The sequence below is a fragment of the Schistocerca serialis genome, chromosome 4 (assembly GCF_023864345.2).
Source record: "Schistocerca serialis cubense isolate TAMUIC-IGC-003099 chromosome 4, iqSchSeri2.2, whole genome shotgun sequence".
In the NCBI taxonomy this organism is placed as follows: Eukaryota; Metazoa; Arthropoda; class Insecta; order Orthoptera; family Acrididae; genus Schistocerca; species Schistocerca serialis.
The window spans coordinates 444,837,336-444,857,139 of record NC_064641.1 but is presented as its reverse complement, the minus strand read 5'-3'; the positions used below and the strand labels follow the sequence as shown (position 1 = coordinate 444,857,139).

The 19,804-nt window shown below is 42.9% G+C and overlaps 1 protein-coding gene across 1 annotated transcript in view; it reads left to right on the top strand.

Moving 5' to 3' along the window:
• The window catches only part of LOC126475073 (BAI1-associated protein 3), a 715,757-nt gene that overhangs the window by 402,058 nt on the left and 293,895 nt on the right, over positions 1 to 19,804 (top strand). The window contains exon 9 of the mRNA XM_050102632.1: positions 12,545 to 12,766. Coding sequence (XP_049958589.1) covers positions 12,545 to 12,766 — 222 coding nt within the window. The remainder of the gene's footprint in view (positions 1 to 12,544; positions 12,767 to 19,804) is intronic.

The following is a 19,804-nucleotide window of genomic DNA, read 5'->3' as shown; positions in this document are numbered from 1 at the left end:
AAAAAAAGTTCAGAATTTCGATTTTAATTAAGGGTGAGAAGATATCAATGATAATATTGGCATTCCCAGTGAAACTGAAGAACAATTTCAATACCTGGAGAGACTTATATGCACGGTATATGAACTGAGAGTAAAGCGTGGAAGGATGAGAATAATGACGAGAAGTAGAAATGAGATTAGCGATAAACCTAACATCATCAAGCATAATGACCACATACTAGAATATATAAAGAGCAGAGCAGAAAGGCCAAGAGAGCATTCCTCGCTAAAAGGAGGCTGATAGAGGGCCAAAGAAATTTAAAAAAATATGACCTAGAAGGCAATCGAAGAAAGATGCTTAGTAAATCGTGAAAATCTGTTTAGGATATTTCAGTAACAGATTTACATCCAGAAATCTGGTGATACTCCCCTTCCCGTGCAATTATTCAGTAGATTATAGAAAACAAATTACACCTCATACCTCAGCATATAAGGCCTTTTCCTTCCAACTTTACATCCATAAAAGTAAAGAGAGTGAGAGGAGAATATATCATCACACATTATTTTCTGCCATGCATCTTACATTGACTTTTGTAGTACTTAATATGTATTTCGTCAGCCATGGTAGTATACTTCAAATAACCAAGGGATTCGGTCGCATTGATTCAGGGAAACTACAGAAAACCTAAAACATGATAAGCTTGGGATTTGCAGCAAGGGTCAGAAGTTAAATTTCCTTATTTTGGATGAGGTGAAATAAATAAAATTTCATAATCCCGGTATTACGCCTCACATTAACTAACCTTTTTTCTTGAAATACGGATATAATAACTGCTAGACATGGACCCAACAAGAAAGAAAATTTCGAACGTAGCTTCCCGTTGGCGTCGAGTCATAATAGACTGAACATTAGCTCATATAAACAAGGAAGGGGATGAGAATCGCAAATCTAATACAATATAGTAACGACTTTCACCCAGGAATAATGACAAAAATGAGCTATTGTGTGACGTAACATATTCAAAGATTTTGTAAAGTCGCTAAGTCGTTAAAAAAAGTCTATGAGGTTTTTCTACGAGGATTTTAAAATATTAATCACTAATCAAAGGATAATGAAATCAACACCCATGTATTACTACCCAAGTGAAATAAGAAGGAATTGCAGAAGTTTACCTCATGAATGAACTACCGTCAGTTACACGGATCATTGAATTGATATCTTCCATTTCCGGTGAAGTATTCAAGGAGTTGAATATTCAGTGCTGGTTAAAACTTCGTACCCGACCGAGTAGCCTTGATCCCAGTTTTAACTTATAATGAATATGCAACGGGGCGATTACTTCGCCAGACGTGTAAAAGACTGCAATTCATTAACAAACTTGAGACAGTGTGAAAACCAGAATATTAGCAATATCCCGTCCACCGTGCACTGTACAGTGTTTTGCGGAGTATAAACGTAGATGACGAAGATCCCTATATTCCAGGTAGTAGTAAGAAGATGCGTGTAGCGTTTGGCATGAAAGGGGAGAGACAGTGATAGCTGAAGATCTGAATTCGTCACTAAAGTGTGGTCGGATGACTCAACTAAAAAAGCAATTTCTCCGAAAGACAGATACCGTATTTGGTTCCTTGTTGGGCACCGCGTAAGCCTGTTATTAATATTCCTCTTGCTGTGGATCTCAGTAGTCTCTACCCTTAATTGTTGTCAACTTCATTGGTTGCTGGCATAGTGGACAGGGTTTCGACTCTCGGTGAATACATCAGGTTTGGAAAGATAAAGAAAGAGGTCCATTCAGCCTCCAGAAACCAACCGAGAAACTGTTGTCACGAGGAAAGTGCTGCATCAGTGTGACTGCCGTGGGAAATTAATTTTATTTACTTATGTTTTCAAGTGACCCGTTCTAATTCCTTTCAGTTGACTCTCTGACTATAAGAAGAGTCTGATCATTAGTACTGCTCCCTAGAATTAGCTTCGTAAATTTGAGTTCTTGCGTAGGAGATCCATCTAACTTTCTGCTTTTCTTATCTAATCTTCCCCCTTATTTATTTCTGTATCAAAAGTAAGCTTCAGATCTTTCTCTGCATATTTACACTCTTATTTTCTTTTTACGACAGTGTGCTACAAGTCATTTGATGTGGAGATAGGATTTTTATGAAATATGTGATCTCTCAGCTTTTCTCAGCGACATTTAGTAATAGCACGCTTCTAGGTGTTCTGCATAGTTGTTTTCTCCGTTTTATGCACGAAATGGAGACAATAACTCGACAGAACATCTGTAAGTATATCACTAGTCAATCATGGTTAATAGGAATTCAACGTCAATGAGACTATTTGAATAATTGTACCTTCTCATTCATTAACCATCTATCACTGAGACGTTTAATAACTTGTTAGAAGTATATTTCGTCCTTTTTCATCTAATGGCAGGCAGAAATTCAATTAAATGAACCGTCTTCTTTCCCGTGAGTAAGAAGACAGTTGATAGAGAACAGAGCCTGCGATAACTGTTTCGAATTTGATCACTGACCAGAATGAAAGTTACGTTTTATTTGCGTAAATGTTAAATTACTGTTCAAATAGGATGTTATTCTGAGACCAGCACGGTACAATTAGCGCCTATGGCTGTACGGCCTTCAGGAGAAAAAAAAAAACTGTCTGGCAGGGAGAAGCGTCCCACGCAGAATGCACTCAAAAGACTAAGGAACTCATGACGCCTAACGACTGTTTCACGAAACTTTCTAAGGGTTCATAACAGCGGCCAGATGACACAATGGGTACCTTTGCACAAATTACAACACTGAGAACCAGAAGGGTCCAAAGCACAGACACATATTTTGAGAAAAACAGATGTTTACAAAAATTAAATTTGGCGACATAAACACCAGTCTCATAGGCCTGAACTGCTTTTTTAAGTCATAATATCCTTTATTTTCTATGAAAAAATAATGTACCCATATTAATTGATATTTACGATTTCATTTTTTATTAAGTGTAATTCACAAATTTTCCTATAGAGGCTTGCGACAAAAGTACCTTTTGACGGTTGTAAAGTATGTAATTATTGTGGAACTAGAATCAGAACAAAAAGAATAGACAGACTACTAAATGCATCACATACACACTTATTACCTATTCCAACATGGTACTCGTTATCATCATTTTCATTAAGCACATTCCCTGGCTTAATTTTCGGATCAAACTGTCGATATTTCTCAGATTACGAAGTACTACTACTACTACGTATATCAGGTAGACACTAAATTATGTTGGTGAAGCTTAAATAACAGTTGAGAAGTACTAAGCATCAAAATTATGCTTTGTGCTTTGGACCCATAAGGAAGTGAATACCGTAGAAAGCGGTGAGGCAGCTTTTCGTGAATGTTCATATAAACAATATGGATATGGATAAAACTGGTTCACCATTATATCAACAGATACCAGGAGCATGAATAAATGCTACAATCTCAAAACCGACGACAGTTTGCTTTAAGCCCTTTTAGTTCTTAGCATGTCGATTTATTAAGCAGTAGCTACATGTGTATAATAGCTACAAGCTCAGAATGTTACGCGCCAGATGTCAAATGTGCGATGTATGTATCACAATAAGTTTCTGGACTATATTATCCCATCATCAAGGAAACAGCTCAATACATCGCAATATTACTCACATTGACAATCATGAAATGAAAAATGAGATTTTCACTCTGCAGCGGAGTGTGAGCTGATATGAAACTTCCTGGCAGATTAAAACAGTGTGCCGGACCGAGACTCGAACTCGGGACCTTTGCCTTTCGCGGGCAAGTGCTCTAACAACTGAACTACCCAAGCACGACTCCTGAAAGAAAGGAGTCCTAGTTCTGCAAGTTTCGCAGGAGAGCTTCTGTAAAGTATGGAAGGTAAGAGACGAGATACTGGCAGAAGTAAAGCTGTGAGGAGGGGCGTGAGTCGTGCTTGGGTAGCTCAGTTGGTAGAGCACTTGCCCGCGAAAGGCAAAGGTCCCGAGTTCGAGTCTCGGTCCGGCACACAGTTTTAATCTGCCAGGAAGTTTCATGAAATGAAGAGTCAGGACCGTGAAATGAAGTTTTTGGAGCAAACGGGAAGACTTGTAAATGTAATGCAATATTTCATTTGACATACATTTCCACGGAACGAATTCCAGCGTTCAGGACGGACGTTTTTCACGTTACCATAAGGAGTTAAAATGTCCTTTAGAATGTTGTCATCAACTTCCGGCGGGAGGTTGAACACTCGAACATTGGTATATTCGATTTCAGCATCTGCGAGTGATACCATACTAACGGAATTATCTCGATGCTTAAACGGGACTTGAGAACCATGTCACGACAGTAATCTTTCAAGGTGAAGGGGATCCATAAATTTCACGTAAAACACGTATTCGTCTGTATCAAAATAAGCGGTATAGGTGATGGCAGGGGAGGGAGGAGTCGAACCTCCGAAGGGGGGGGGGGGGGGGGGGAGCCGCACGAACTGTGGCAAGAAGACCCCTTAGACCACGCGGCTTTAGTTTACGACTGAGAATTGTGAGAATATTATGCGCCAACATTAGATGTTCAAGGAAGAGCTTTATGTTTGACAATATTTGTTGCTAGCCTTTTACTTTTTACGTTCCTAATGGGATAGAAACATCAGTGAGAGCTGGTTTCGCAGGACAGAGCGGATCAGGTTATGGTTGTGGAGGGGGCCATAATCAGTTACTGTTAGTTGCACAAAACACACAAACCTTTATTTTCCTAAGAACCACTTAATTACACATTGCCTTAAAAGAATCAAATTAAACAATACGGCTGAAGGCCTAATTAAGAAAACTTGCGATACCTCCTGGGCTGAAGGCCCAAAACCACACCAAAAACAAGAACGACTGAAGGCCTGAACCCAAGCTATAAAAATTGCTTTAAAGAATACAGACGGCTGAAGGCCTTATCTTAAAAGCATTTCACGTGAAAGCTCGGCTGAAGGCCACACAATGGACATTGAAGAACTCAGGGCTTAAGGCCGGGATAACAAGAATTTCATATAGAACAGATTTTCAAAATTTAGTTTTTAACAAATCAATCTTCAAAGTTTTATTTAAGTCGGCTGAATGCTTGATTTTAAAATTAAAACAAACTAAATTAAAAGACGGCTGAAGGCGTCGCACAGTACATCAGACTAAAATAAAAATCACAATCTGGAACCAACAGAACAGTGGTGTTCAGAAGTGTTCCAGGGGTCGGCCTGAGGAGGTAGCTCTTACGTAAGGTGAGGTGAGACAGGCAGCCAACAGTAAGGTTAAATAATCGGATGGCAACCCGACCCAGGGATGGCTGAAGGTCCGACCAACAACCTAATCAATTCCCTTCCGCCCGGCCAATCGAACGCCAACGGAAAATATCAGCTGAGGACGAAGATACCAGCAGCACAATGTCTTCAAAATTGGCGTCTTAAAGCAGCCAAGGCACAATAACCACTCTTTAAAAAAATATATGAACAGCAACTAAAAGGCTGTCGAACTACACACCACGCCGGACAGCATCAACACGGCGAGGAAAAACACACTGCCGGAAAACTACGCAAACGACCAGGCCAGGTAATTGGAGCATTAACGGCCACAAGGCAGAAAATACCGCTGGCACACTTCACTGATAAGTAACAACCAATTTAATAGTTCAAGACAATACAGGAAGACGACTCCAACACACCATATGATGATGCTAGCCGGAACGGCCCAGGAAGCAACAACCGGCAATGAACGAGGAGATGTCACGGCAGTTGAGGTTTCATAACAGATTAACTGAAGACTCAACTTCAGTGTCCACGTTCGGTGGGCAACGAACTTCGTAGCTTTCGCAGCTAGCACCTCACAACCCGACCGCGCGTGCACGCCACAAGCGGTCTCGGCCTGACCGCGCGCCATGGAGGCTACCTCGCTGCTCTGTCCCAACCGACCGACTACTTGCAGCATGCAGACAGCATTAAAATAGCTGCTCAGTGAAAACCGCACAAGCTACACGCGGTTCCACGAAAACACTTCCACAAACAGCTCAAACAATACTAAAACCACGGACTGTGGAACAACAAGGACGACTCGCAAGAACCCAGAAGCGGTCGGCTACCAAATACCCGTCGTCCGATGAGACGACCGACCGAACGACCGACCAAGGTGGGCGAGTCATGGCTGTCCGGACCTCACTGCTGCTCCGTCCCGACACACGACGACCCGGAAATACTAGCGGTCGCTCCAAAGATAGTACGACAGTGCTTTTATCGATAAGCGTCGCTGGTGCCACTCACGGGCAGGCAAGCCAGCAACTTAGTGACGCCAGTAAATCTAATAAGAAACGGGACCGGCAGTACCGCAAAGACAAGATGTCAAGCAATAAACGGCACTAATACGAGCCGCGCACGGCTCAATCAAGGTATGGTATAATGCAGGACAATATAATTACATGGTTTCCAGTGTATGTAGTATTGCGATCTACGATTTGTTTCCTTACTTTATACCACTTTATAACGTAATAACGTAGTCCCAAAACATGTTCTGGTTATTATATCACACATTTAACAACTGACGCGTAACATTGTCAGTACTGATTCATGAACCAGTTGTACGTTGCTTGACAATACTTATACATGCTTAGAATTTAGGACCTTAGCCACAGTCTTCCCACGTGGTATTGCTTTAGTTTATCCTGGTGTACAGCTGTCTATCCAAAGTACTATCTGTTTTTTAAATTCATCTGTCTTTCGACTGGTTTGGAGTCCTACATCGCTTCCTATCTTCTGCACTACTTTTCAACTCTACAGGGTGTCCCGGAAATGTTGCGACGAAATTCGAGGAGTTGTAGAGGGTGTCTTGAGGAACAAATGGAGGATAGGAATACGTGTCCAGAAATGTCATCCAACGAAGCTACAGAACGTCGAAGTCATAGAAGCCTATGTCTGCCACTAGGGCACCCCTTCGGCAGCAAAATCACGCTGTACACTGACGAAATGTAAGAGGAACGCCTCGCAATGTTATTTCTTATTCAGTGATCGCAACTGATTGCCATGATCGCCATTGGAGAGGATGGAGCTAGCTGCTGCGTAGACAGGCCTTGTCTCTAATGAATGCGATGTTCTGTTGGCTTGGTGGATGACTGTTTCGGAACGGGTTTCCATCTGTAGTTTATTTTTCTCCTGTATTTTAGAGGGTTCCAGGAGAAAAATAAACTGCGGGTGGATACTCGTGTCGGAAACCGCGACCAACCGAAGCAGCAGAGCATCGTATTCATAGGAGACAAAGTCGTTCTAAGCAGCAGCTAGCTCCACCTTCTCCACTGAAGGTCGTGGCAATCAGTCGATCAGTGAATAAACAAACAACATTGAGAGACTTTCTGCCTACCGTCCTTCAGCGTGCAAAGTCACGTTTGCTGCCGGCGCCTATAACATCGGCGCGCTCTAGCGTCGTTGAACGACGTTTCCCAACACGGGTTTCTACCCGCAACTTATTCCTCAAGATACCATCTACAACCCCTCGAAGTCTGTTTCAACGTATCTAGAACACCAAGTTTATAATTTCTTTGTACTAGGACGCATGTTCTAGTATCTGTCTGCACCTACATTACTTCTTTCCATTTCTAATTCCTTCCAGCGCAAAATTAATTTTAGCGGCCTGCGTGGCAAATGTTCCATTAACGTGACCATTCTACTGGTAAGGCTTTCCCATAGATTTAATATAGGGCCTATTTGTTTTTTCAAAATGGTTCAAATGGCTCTGAGCACTATGGGACTTAACATCTGAGGTCATCAGTCCCCTAGAACTTAGAACTACTTAAACCTAACTAACCTAAGGATATCACACACATCCATGCCCGAGGCAGGATTCGAACCTGCGACCGTAGCGGTCGCGCGGTTCCCGACTGTAGCGCCTAGAACCGCTCTGCCACTGCGGCCGGCTGTTTTTTCAGTACCTCCTTGTTTCGTATACCGTCTCTCTACTTTACTACCTTCTTCGATAGTACCTCATCTGATAGGATCAAATTCTCCCCAATTTCTGATCGTTTGAAGTGGCGTAGTGATGAAGGTAAGGGTCTCGTACTGGGGAGGACGGTGGATACAAATACTCGCCTCACACTCAGATTTTCGTGGCTTCCCTGAACCACTTCAGGTCACTGCATGGATAGATCCTTTGAAAAGTATACGCCGATTTCCTTTCACATCCTTCACACATCTCAGTTTATGCACAGTCTCTAGTTAGGATGACGTTGAAAGGACGTTAAAGCCAAATCTTCCGTCCTTCTAATTTATACTTCCCAAATTTTCGCTTGGTATATATTTCAGTTCCACACAATGATATGCTCCAGAACTTTCTTCAGGTATGCCACATCCACTTGACGAATCCACCCCTGCAAGGGGAGAGTGTTTGTCAAACCAGGAACATAAGAATACAACCCTTTGTAAATGGCTGTTGTCATCTTGGAAGACGAGAGGGTCCACAGCATATCCATATCAAAATGTAGAGGGGCAATGCTTAATTACAGATAATGTAGTGATGAACATCGTGGTTTATTTTTATGGCAATGAATGGTCGCAAGTCACGGTGCGAAAACTGCCCCAAAACATCACAGAACCACCTCCGGCCTGATCCACAACTTCCACTCTTCAGTGTGGCATCATTGCACGCCAGTCAACTACTGCCCAGGTACTGTGTTGTTTGTCCAGTTAAAGACGTCCAACTCTACATGCCGCTGAGAGCAATGACCTTTTGCGAAGTACCTCGTTCCGAAAGTCCATGGCATGCAGTTCCATTCACAACGTTGGTTCGCTGGAAACTTGTTGCATTCTTTCAGTCGTGGATCCTTGCGGTGGGAGAGGGGAGAAAGTAAGAAACTGAGACCCCCCATTAGAACCCTACTGTGGATCCGTGTCTGCATTCAATGACTGCAGCAATTTCTGTCGGGTTGGAAAAAACATTGTCATTGGCAAGGTGTGACATCCGTCACTAGTCACTTTCGGTTAGGGTGTTTTAACAACGGCTGTTCTTAACATGTGTTACATGACTGTGAGTGGTCCACCATTCCTTGTAGACAATCCACAATGATACACCAATCAACCTCTTCATCTCAGAAGAACAGTTACACCCAATGTCCTCAATTATTTGGTGCATATATTCCAATCTCTGTTTTTACCTACAGTTTTTACCTTCTACAGCTCCCTCTAGTACCATCCAAGTTACTGCCTAATGTCTAACTCATGTACATGTCCTATTACCTCGTCGACCTATCTTACAGCGCAAATTTCGTATAATTGAGTGACACATACAAAGAATTTCATTGTAAAGAGGCACTGTCCTGAATTAGGTCAGCAGTGGAGTGTCACACAACCGTCTGGTATCAGTTCTACGAGACTTAGAGCTATCCAAAGCATTCGCTGTGAGCAGCAATTCCTTGTCATGTTTGAAACCGATTGTATCTGGTAATGTATGACAATTGTCTCTGGTCCATGTCAGCTAAAGTCTTCTTACTAGCATTGCTCCTACGCCGTATTACGTGGCTGTGAGAGATACACCATTACTGTCTTGATACATCAACAAATCGGTGGACTGCACTCACGATCTGATCACAGGAGAGTCCAAACACGATAACTACTAACTGCAATCCTGTCACTTCTCCATGTAGAGCCTTCTTACTGCGGTGTTCCTTATAACCGACTGACACACAAACTATCTGATCAAAAGTATCCGGACACCGCTATGTGATGCGGAATTGGCGACTATATGTCACGAGAGGCAGACTCGACAGGGTAACTGGAGGCGGGAGCCATTGTCTTATTAGCAGAGAAGCAGTAACAGTAAAATGGGTTGTTCACGAAGGCTCGGTGATCTCGAACGTAGTGACTGGATGTCACCGGAGTAACAAATCCATCAGGGTCATTTCAGATGTTCTAAAGCTGCCCAAGTCGACTGCTAGCGATGTGAGTGTGCAGTGGAAGTGGGGAGGAAACACCACAGCTAAACCTAGACGAAGCAGACATCATGTACTGACGGACAGGACCTCCAAGCCTAGCAGATGGTGGTTGTAAGAAATCGCACGAAATGAGTGGAAGGGATCACTCGTGTGTTCCAAAGTACTACCAGTAGTCCAGCTAGCACAATGAATGTGAGAGTTAAATGGAATGGAGTACGACGGTCGTGCAGCTTCTGTCAAGCCACAAATTTCTGAAATTAGTGCTACGCAAAACATGGGGTGATGTAAAGAATGACGCCATTGGGCAGTGTATCACTGGAAAGGGGTGATTTGAAGTGAGGAATCACGCTACATACTTTGGAAATCCAATGAAAGGGTTTGTAGAATGCCTACCATCATGCGTAATTCCAACAGAGAAGTACAGAAGAGATGATGTTACAATATGGGGCTGTTTATCGTGCTTGGGGTGTCGTTCCCTCATTGCACTTAGGAAAACGCTGTATGCAGAAGTATATGAAGACATTTTGTGGAACTTTAGGCTGCATTCAGCACAGGAAGTTTTCGGAGACTATAATTGAGTGTTTCAGCATGACAGCAAACCCTGTTGTGCGGCAGCATCTGTGAGGTAATGGTTTGTGAATAACAATATTCCAGAAATGGACTAGGCTGCCCAGTGTCCCGACCTGAACCCAATGGAACTCATTTGGGAAGTGTTAAAAGATCGACTTCGCTCCGGAATCCAACATCACTACCACCTCTGGTTTCAGCACTTGAAGAAGAACAGACTGTCATTCCCTCACTGACATTCATGCACCTCACTGGAAGTGTCCCCAGCAGAATTGCAGCTATCATAAATTAAAGGGTGGACATATCCCATGAGTAATAAAGGGACACACACACACACACACACACACACACACACACACACACACACACACAGCCCACAGCCGACCCACCAGCCCATCGCATGATCTCCGTCACAATTTCACGCAACCCCTCCCTCCCCCAATCACTCCACCCAAAAAATTATGTCATGTGTAGCGCTGCCCTGCCAGCCAACCGACAGAGGTTCATCTTTTGTCCCTATAGTCGCTCAGTAAAGTAGGTCGTAAAGTGTGTAGGCTGCACAGGAAATTGGTCGGTCGGTCGGTTGGTGTGTGTGCGCAGTGCCCTTGATGTCCATTACTAGATGCTGGACACTTTTGATCAGAAGATGTACCCACCACTTGGCAGGCATGACATACTTCAGAGCGGTGGAGGGTAACGTGACAGCCTGGCAGAAGTCCTACACAGGTTGTTGTTGTTGTTGTTGTTGTTTTGGCCTCCAGTCCTGAGACTGGTTTGATGCAGCTCTCCATGCTACTGTATCCTGTGCAAGCTTCTTCATCTCCCAATACCTACTGCAACCTACATCCTTCTGAATCTGCTTAGTGTATTCATCTCTTGGTCTCCCTCTACGATTTTTACCCTCCACGCTGCCCTCCAGTGCTAAATTGGTGATCCCTCGATGCCTCAGAACATGTCCTACCAACCGATCCCTTCTTCTAGTCAAGTTGTGCCACAAATTCCTCTTCTCCCCAATTCTATTCAATACCTCCTCATTAGTTATGTGATCTACCCATCTAATCTTCAGCATTTTTCTGTAGCACCACATTTCGAAAGCTTCTATTCTCTTCTTGTCTAAACTATTTATCGTCCACGTTTCACTCCCACACATGGCTACACTCCGTACAAATACTTTCAGAAACGACTTCCTGACATTTAAATCTATACTCGATGTTAACAAATTTCTCTTCTTCAGAAACGCTTTCCTTGCCTTTGCCAGTCTACATTTTATATCCTCTATACTTCGACCATCATCAGTTATTTTGCTCCCCAAATAGCAAAACTACTTTAAATGTCTCATTTCCTAATCCAATTCCCTCAGCATCACCCGACTTAATTCGACTACATTCCATTATCCTCGTTTTGCTTTTGTTGATGTTCATCTTATACCCTCCTTTCCAGACACTGTCCATTCCGTTCAACTGCTCTTCCAGGTCCTTTGCTGTCTCTGACAGAATTACAACGTTATCGGCGAACCTCAAAGTTTTTATTTCTTCTCCATGAATTTTAATACCTACTCCGAACTTTTGTTTCCTTTATTGCTTGCTCTATATACAGATTGAATAACATCGGGGATAGGCTACAACCCTGTTTCACTCACTTCCCAACCACTGCTTCTCTTTCATACCCCTCGACTCTTATAAGTGTCATCTGCTTTCTGTACAAATTGTAAATAGCCTTTCGCTCCCTGTATTTTACCCCTGCCACCTTCAGAGCTCCAAAGCGACGAGTTGAGCTTTTTTGAGGGGGTGGCTGATATTTTGTCCTGTGAGATTGTCTGTAGTGACGGGTGCCGGGCCGGCCGCGGTGGTCTCGCGGTTCTAGGCGCGCAGTCCGGAACCGCGCGACTGCTACGGTCGCAGGTTCGAATCCTGCCTCGGGCATGGATGTGTGTGATGTCCTTAGGTTAGTTAGGTTTAAGTAGTTCTAAGTTCTAGGGGACTGATGACCACAGCTGTTAAGTCCCATAGTGCTCAGAGCCATTTTTGAACGGGTGCCGGCGATGTGCCCGCAGGGCCCGACGTGGGAGTGGAGCGGCGAGCTGCCGCACGTGGCGCAGACGATCCTGCACCAGCACGCGATCCAGGGCGACGTGACGGAGCTGCAGCTGGCCGCCGTGCGCTGGACGGCCTACTGCCGGCAGGCGCTGTCTTCGCCGCTGGACACTCGCATCCTGCTGCGCCTGCTGCAGGACCTGGACGCGCGCTGGCCGCACGAGACGCTGTCCCGCGAGGAGGTAAGCGCTAAGCGGCCCGCGCGCTCCCGCATAGCTCGCCGGATACCGGAGGCCTATTTTCACTATCGTATTCACACGTTGTCTCATTCGGCTCTGCTATTCCGATCAAATATCGGTTGTCCGAGCGTCAGTTGTTCTACACCATGGTCGGCCACGTCGTGCAAAATTTCACTTTTGCACAATGTGCTGCTGGCGAGCGCTCCGAGGTTCGGCCTGTCTCGTCACTGTTTGGTACGTCTCGGCTTTGCTCGGTCCCTCTCGGTATAGCGCCACATTTCATACAGCAGAGCGATGCGACACTTCCTTCCAGCATTTGATGAGGCTTCTTTTGATCGACACGGCTTTCTTCAGCTCGCCAGGGTCTTGGTGTAAGCACTGTTTATCCTTCGCTATTTGTTCGTGGTATAAAGGAAGTTGGTCCAGTGGTTATTCGCACAAAAACAGGCAGTCTAGTGATCCATCGTCACAAGATGTGGATGGGAACGAGAACAGAAGGTTGAAATTCTCCATACCATTATGCAGTCGCAGTAATGGATGAGTGGCAGAAATTTCCTATGGAACATTACACACCACGCAGATAGAATTTAAAGATTTAGTTGACGGGCTGGCCGGGGTGGCCGAGCGGTTCTAGGGGCTACAGTCTGGAACCGCGCGACCGCTACGGTCGCAGGTTCGAATCCTGCCTCGGGCATGGATGTGTGTGTAGTTCTAAGTTCTAGGGGACTGATGGCCTCAGAAGTTAAGTCCCATAGTGCTCACAGCCATTTGAACCATTAATTTAGTTGACGAGGAAAGAATCAGAAATTACAAAGATTAGCAGACGAGATTCTGTGTTCTGTACATCAAAAAGCACTTTGTTGTAAATTAGCAGACGTAGATGACGTGATGACATTGATGGTTCAAGTAGCAAATTTTCGGAAGTAGCATACATTACTACGCCGTCAGGTATAACTGTTTCAGTGAAACTGTACGAAGAGTATGGAGACTAATCCATTTCGCAGAAAAAGTTCCAGGACAGGCTTATTTTATTTCTGAGCTTGCAATACCAAAAGGGAACAAATGTTGCTTTCATGTTAACGTGTGTGTCCTTCAAATGACCTTGCGCGTGTTTCCGCGAAACTCACTATGTGGCAAGGCTGTGCTTAGCAACACACTGTCTGGATTCTTGGCGCATTAGTTTTGGTGACACAATCGATGCTGATTGTGAGCAAAGAGTGAACAATAAGTTCTGCGTTAAGCTGGGAAAACCCTAGTGAAATGTGGACGATGATTAAGCAACTGCAGCGAGGCCCTTTCAAGAATGCAACTGAAAGAAAAGCTCCATCAAGATATCACATACATACGACGGCCTGTGACAAATGAGCTTACAAGCATAGAAGTTGAAAATTTCCCTGCTTTCTTTCAAGACCTGCAGAAACGTTGGTAACTGTGTAAAATTGCCCAAGAGGGCTACTCCGATGGGAGCTAGGATCATTACTTGGTAAGTACAATTTTCTATATTTTTTTTAATCTGTCCTGTAACATTTCTGACAAAGGGAGTATATTCAGAATGAGTCATGCACGACGTAATACCCCTTTTATTTCGTGAATGATTTTAGATACCGAAGCTAGGTTTTGGGCCAATGATAGCACGCTAAGGGACACGTAATTTGGTGTGTAATACAGAATCTTCGCTTTTGTATCGATCGTGATAATGAAGCAAGTATAATTTTTTAAAGAGAATGATATACTTTCTTAACGGCATCCGAAAGCGCATGAGAAGACGACTGCAGTGATACAATGCTTGTTAATTTTGTAGTAGAAACTCTTTGCAAAAGAATGAGAGAAATATTCTAAAACTGAGCAGTCCGGAATCAGCTATTACGTTGTAAACATGGTCATGCCAGTCTACGTCGTTGTATTAACCTTTTCGACTGTTTACTTCTCTGTGCCCCAGAACTAACAAAACTGTGTTGTCTGTCGGCAGATCATTTATGCTTCATAATTTCTTGCATGCTGACATGTACACCAATGTGGAAAAGTTAGACACGCTATTATGAGACGAATGTCAAGAAAATTCTGTGAAAATGGTAATGAAAAACTGCTCGAAGAAACTGTAGTTGTTCCAACAAAAACCTGGAAAAGTACGTACAATTGAAACAGCTTTCCTTAGTCCCATCTGATACGCCAGAAACTAGCATATGCCATAGTCCCACACAAAAAATCGTAGGTGTTTCTAAGTCGTATACAAAATGAGGTTTTATTTTAGTAGCGAAGGCGTGCCTTGCTGCATCGGCATATAACGACTGAGTCTGGTCTGAGAGCGTGGTGTTATTTCACAGCAATGGCCTACTCTCGCCGCATTGCTTTCCAGTTTTAGTGCATTTCTCGGATTCTCTTGCGAAAGGCTTCAGTGTCAGTAATAAAAGCGCTATATCATCGCAATTGCCTTTCCAAGGCCTACTGAATATAGTTATGAAAAGTATACGTTTCCATTAAAAAAAATCATACTTGTATCAACATCTCGGTTGATGCCTGATATCAGGGCATTATCCATACAAAACAGTGCCCCTCAGCGTACTATCAATTGCACGAAACCTCGTTTCGATATCTGTAACCGTTCAGGAAATAAAAGGGGTGTCAGGTCTTTTGTAGCTGAACTATATTATTTCAAAGTACGTTGGTTAAGTCAAGGGGCTTGCCTGAAACGATTTTTCGAATTGAAACCCGCTATTGTTAAATTTATGAAAGAAAAATGAAAGGAGGAAAGAAAATTGGAACACCCAGGATGGGCTGAAGACTTTGCATTTTACGTGGATTTGAATGCACACTGCCCACAATAAGATATTGCAAGGTGAGAAATAATCTATTTATGATATGACGGGGATATGTTTAAAAAAATAGCATTGTGCGGGTGATAAATTATGAAAAAAACACCGTCCATTTCCTAAACTCACTGGTGTTAAAGAAAACATGAATTTGAACAAACTTCTGTCGCGTTAAAAGAATTACAGAAATAGTTTTCCAAACATTTGAGAGCACTGCCAGTTGTATATTTCCTTGTGATCTCTTTTAGAGACCGTTTTGCATTTCATTTTAAAGCGCCCCTGGGCAACTGCAGATGGAGCTTATCGATCTGCAGCCGACCAGTGTGGCCGAGTGGTTCTAGGCGCTTCAGTCTGGAACCGCGTGACCGCTACGGTCGCAGGTTCGAATCCTGCCTCGGGCATGGATGTGTGTGATGTCCTTAGGTTAGTTAGGTTTAAGCAGTTCTAAGTTCTAGGGGACTGATGACCTCAGATGTTAAGTCCCATAGTGCTCAGAGCCATTTTTTTATCGATCTGCAACGTATTTCCCGTTCATAAGCCAAATCCTTCTGTGTTGAAACTGTCCCGAGGCTCGACATTCCACGTCCCTATAATGAGATTGCAAACGTGATAACAATGTTTCGATCAACATAAATGCATGAAAGACTGCTTTCGATTATGAAACGAAATAAGTCACGATTACGTGGCAGCCTGAGTGACAAAAATCTGGAACTGTCTGCATGTGTCCATATGCCGACACTTTTTGTCAGATGTAAATTTCATTACGTCTGCAGTACTGGAAGAATAATTAAATTATACTAAAACTGATTTGTTTGTGATGTTGTTGAGAAAAATGAAATATCAAACAAAGCCAGAAGGTGCATGCAGTGCTTTCGCGGCCCCTCCTCCTTTCCCCCTCTCCCCAGGCAGACAGCGTGGCGTGATATCGGTTGAAGCGTGCACTCGGGCGGGAGAGATTGGCACTTGTGCACGGGCACCGCACACTAGTAGAGATTCTGGCTGTCTGTTTTATACGTATGGTGTCTGTAGATAAGCTGTTCTAATTTCATCAGCACAATATTTAGCTGAATTTAATTCAGTTTTCTTATTTGCATGTGTAGTGAACTATACTGTATATTTGATCTCTCGCTATGATGTGGGTCGAGTAAGTATTGCAGTAATAGTCCACATCCTAAGTGAAAAATATCGCTAAACGTTGGCCATTTACATAATGCTGTGCACCCTTTTCTTTTTTTTTTTCTTTTTTTTATTTACAGTGATCCATACAGGGTATAAACGGTAATTTTACAGCGTACCACGATGATGTAGGGAAAATCCAGAATAACAGTTTTTGTAGACCACTTGTGGCCTAACAAGCCGGGAAACAATTTGAAATTGGCCTACGAAAGCTACCTAAGATGCAGTACGTGTGCGCTGCACCTGGTTTTGAATATCTTATCATATTTTTAACACCACCGACTTAGTCGATGTTAATTGTTTGTGACTCATTTCCGTTTCTTGATAAAATCGTCCTTGAATGTTAAACACTCCTTGCACTTCCACATACAAACTATAAAATTTACGCTTGCGTAAACTGTACATCAAAATTTTGTGAATTTTACTAGCTTAAAAATAACAATTAATTCGTTTTGTTTCTCTGGCCTTTTACGAAATTACCGTGCTAATGAGAGTTCAGTTGAGATCGAAATGTAAACGTAAATAGTTTCGCGTGATGCCTAAAAAAGCGTTTTTTTTCATTACCCTCACTGGAAACTTAAAATTCCTAACGTTAACGAAACAAATAATTTCAATAATCTGACCGACTAAGCCAGTTGTGTAAGAAGATATTCGAAATCTATAGCGGTGCGCATGCACTGTAGCTTAAGTGGCTTTTGTAGGCCAATTTTATGTCATTTTTCGGCTTGACACACCACATGTGTCGTAAATAAAATACATCAGACCCCACCACTCAAGACAACACCGCTGTGGTACGCTGCGAACTTCTCGTTTACATCACCTAGAAAACAGATACTTAGGTTTGCGAATGACAGCTGTGACAGCTCCAGCTGAAAGAAATCTCCAAAAAATCTTAGAACTAAGATGAAATGGCCAAACTACACACCAAGGAATTTCTAGGAAAACACTCACATGGAAAGACTTGACCCCAATGTTGTTGAACAGCATTTACCGTTTACTTTCAAACCAAAAACAAAAAAAATGTTCAAATGTGTGTGAAATCTTATGGGACTTAACTGCTAAGGTCATCAGTCCCTAAGCTTACACACTACTTAACCTAAATTATCCTAAGGATAAACACACATACCCATGCCCGAGGGAGGACTCGAACCTCCACCGGAATCAGCCGCACAGTCCATGACTGCAGCGCCTTAGACCGATCGGCTAATCCCGCGCGGCTTCAAACCAAATATAAAATTATCATAAACATTCAGAAAACAACAATTATTTAATTAGAAAAAGATTGTTTTGAACTGTCAGTTAATCCAGATTTACTTTAAGAATCTCGAGACCATGTAATGTGACTAATTAATAACAACAGAACCATGATTCACAAGCTGGCTAATGCTCAGAATAAACCATACAATAACAATTCTAAAAAAAATCAAATTCATTTGCTGTGGCGAACCAGACCCTTAAGCACAACTAGTGGAGTAAAAAAAATCGCCCTTTAGAAAAATTAACTTTATCAAAATTACTATAATAATTAACATTTTATCAATAATATTGCCTTAGAGAAACAATGAGAACAGGGTGATTCAAAAAGAATACCACAACTTCGAAAACCTGTATTTAATCAAAGAAACATGATGGAACATTGAAGAGTACTTAACAAAGTTTTTTTCAATAGAAAACAAGTTCATAAATGTTCAGTGTGACTCCTCCAGACACTAACGACATCGACCCAGTACTCGAACTCTTTCCATACTCTCTGTAGCATCTCCAGCCTAACAGTTTGGACAGCTGCAGTTATTCCTTCTTTTAGTTGCTCGATGTTAGCTGGTAGATGTGGTCGAAACACCATACCTTTAACACATCCCCATAGAAAAAAACACAGGGCATAAGGTCCGGGCTTCTTGGAGGCCAGTGATGATGTGCTCTGTCACGAGCTGCCTGGCAACCGATCCATTGGTGGGGGTATGTTTCGTTCAAACAGGCACGGACAGAGATGTGCCAATGGGGTGGTACCCCACCCTGATGAAACATAAATTGACGCACTTGTTCTTCGAGTTGAGGGAACAGCCAATTCTGCAACATTTCCAGATAAGTTTGCTACAGCTGCACCTTAGAAGAAAAAAGGTCCAAAATCTTTGTTGACTGAAATGTAACACAAAAAATTTCACCTTAGGTGAATCACGTCCATATTAAGTTGTTTCCCGCGAATTTTCAGTGCCCCATAAACGGACAATGAGCCGAGTGATTTTCCCTGTTGTGTGAAATGTTGCTTAATCGCTGAACACTAGCTTCGAAATGAACCGGTCTTCTATTTCCATTTACTCAAGGACAAACTCGCAGAACTCGATTCTTTTCACCTTATTAGCTTCGGAGAGGGTTTGAACCATTTGTAGACGATAAGGTTTCATTACTAACCTTTCCATTGGGACTGCTAAATGGTCGGTTGCGGCATTTTCAGCTCTCTGCTAACTTGGCTGGTCGATTTTCCTGGACTGCGAGCAAATGCTTCCTGAACGCCGCCAACGTTTTCTTCACTCGTGCGGGGCCGTCCGACCTTTTCCCCTCGCACAAACACCCTTTCTCCGTAAATTGTTTATAGCAACGTACGATACACCATCTATGATGAGGCTGAATACCATACTTGGTTCAAAACTCGCGCTGAACAACTGTCGTCAATTCACTTCTGCTGTACTCGATAGCGCAAAATGATATTTTTTTAGCAGTCGCCATCTTAGCACTGACGACAGATGTGAAGGTTACGTGGCCGACAGCGCTGCTAGCAACCACATGAGCAATTACAGGAAACTTCAGAGTTTCCTTCAATCGACGACAGAAAGAGCGTAGCTCTCCTTTTCTTCTTTGCAGAGTTCTCGATTTTCAAAGTTGTGGTATTCTTTTGAATCACCCTGTATCATTAAGGAAAGACTAGGCCCCCAAAACTATTCATCGAGACAGTAACAGACCATCTGCAAGAACATCAAATAGGACAGTAAGCAACTTCTTGGAACATGAAAAACAAATAAGATTCAGTCATTACATGAAATATTGAAGACCCAAGGCC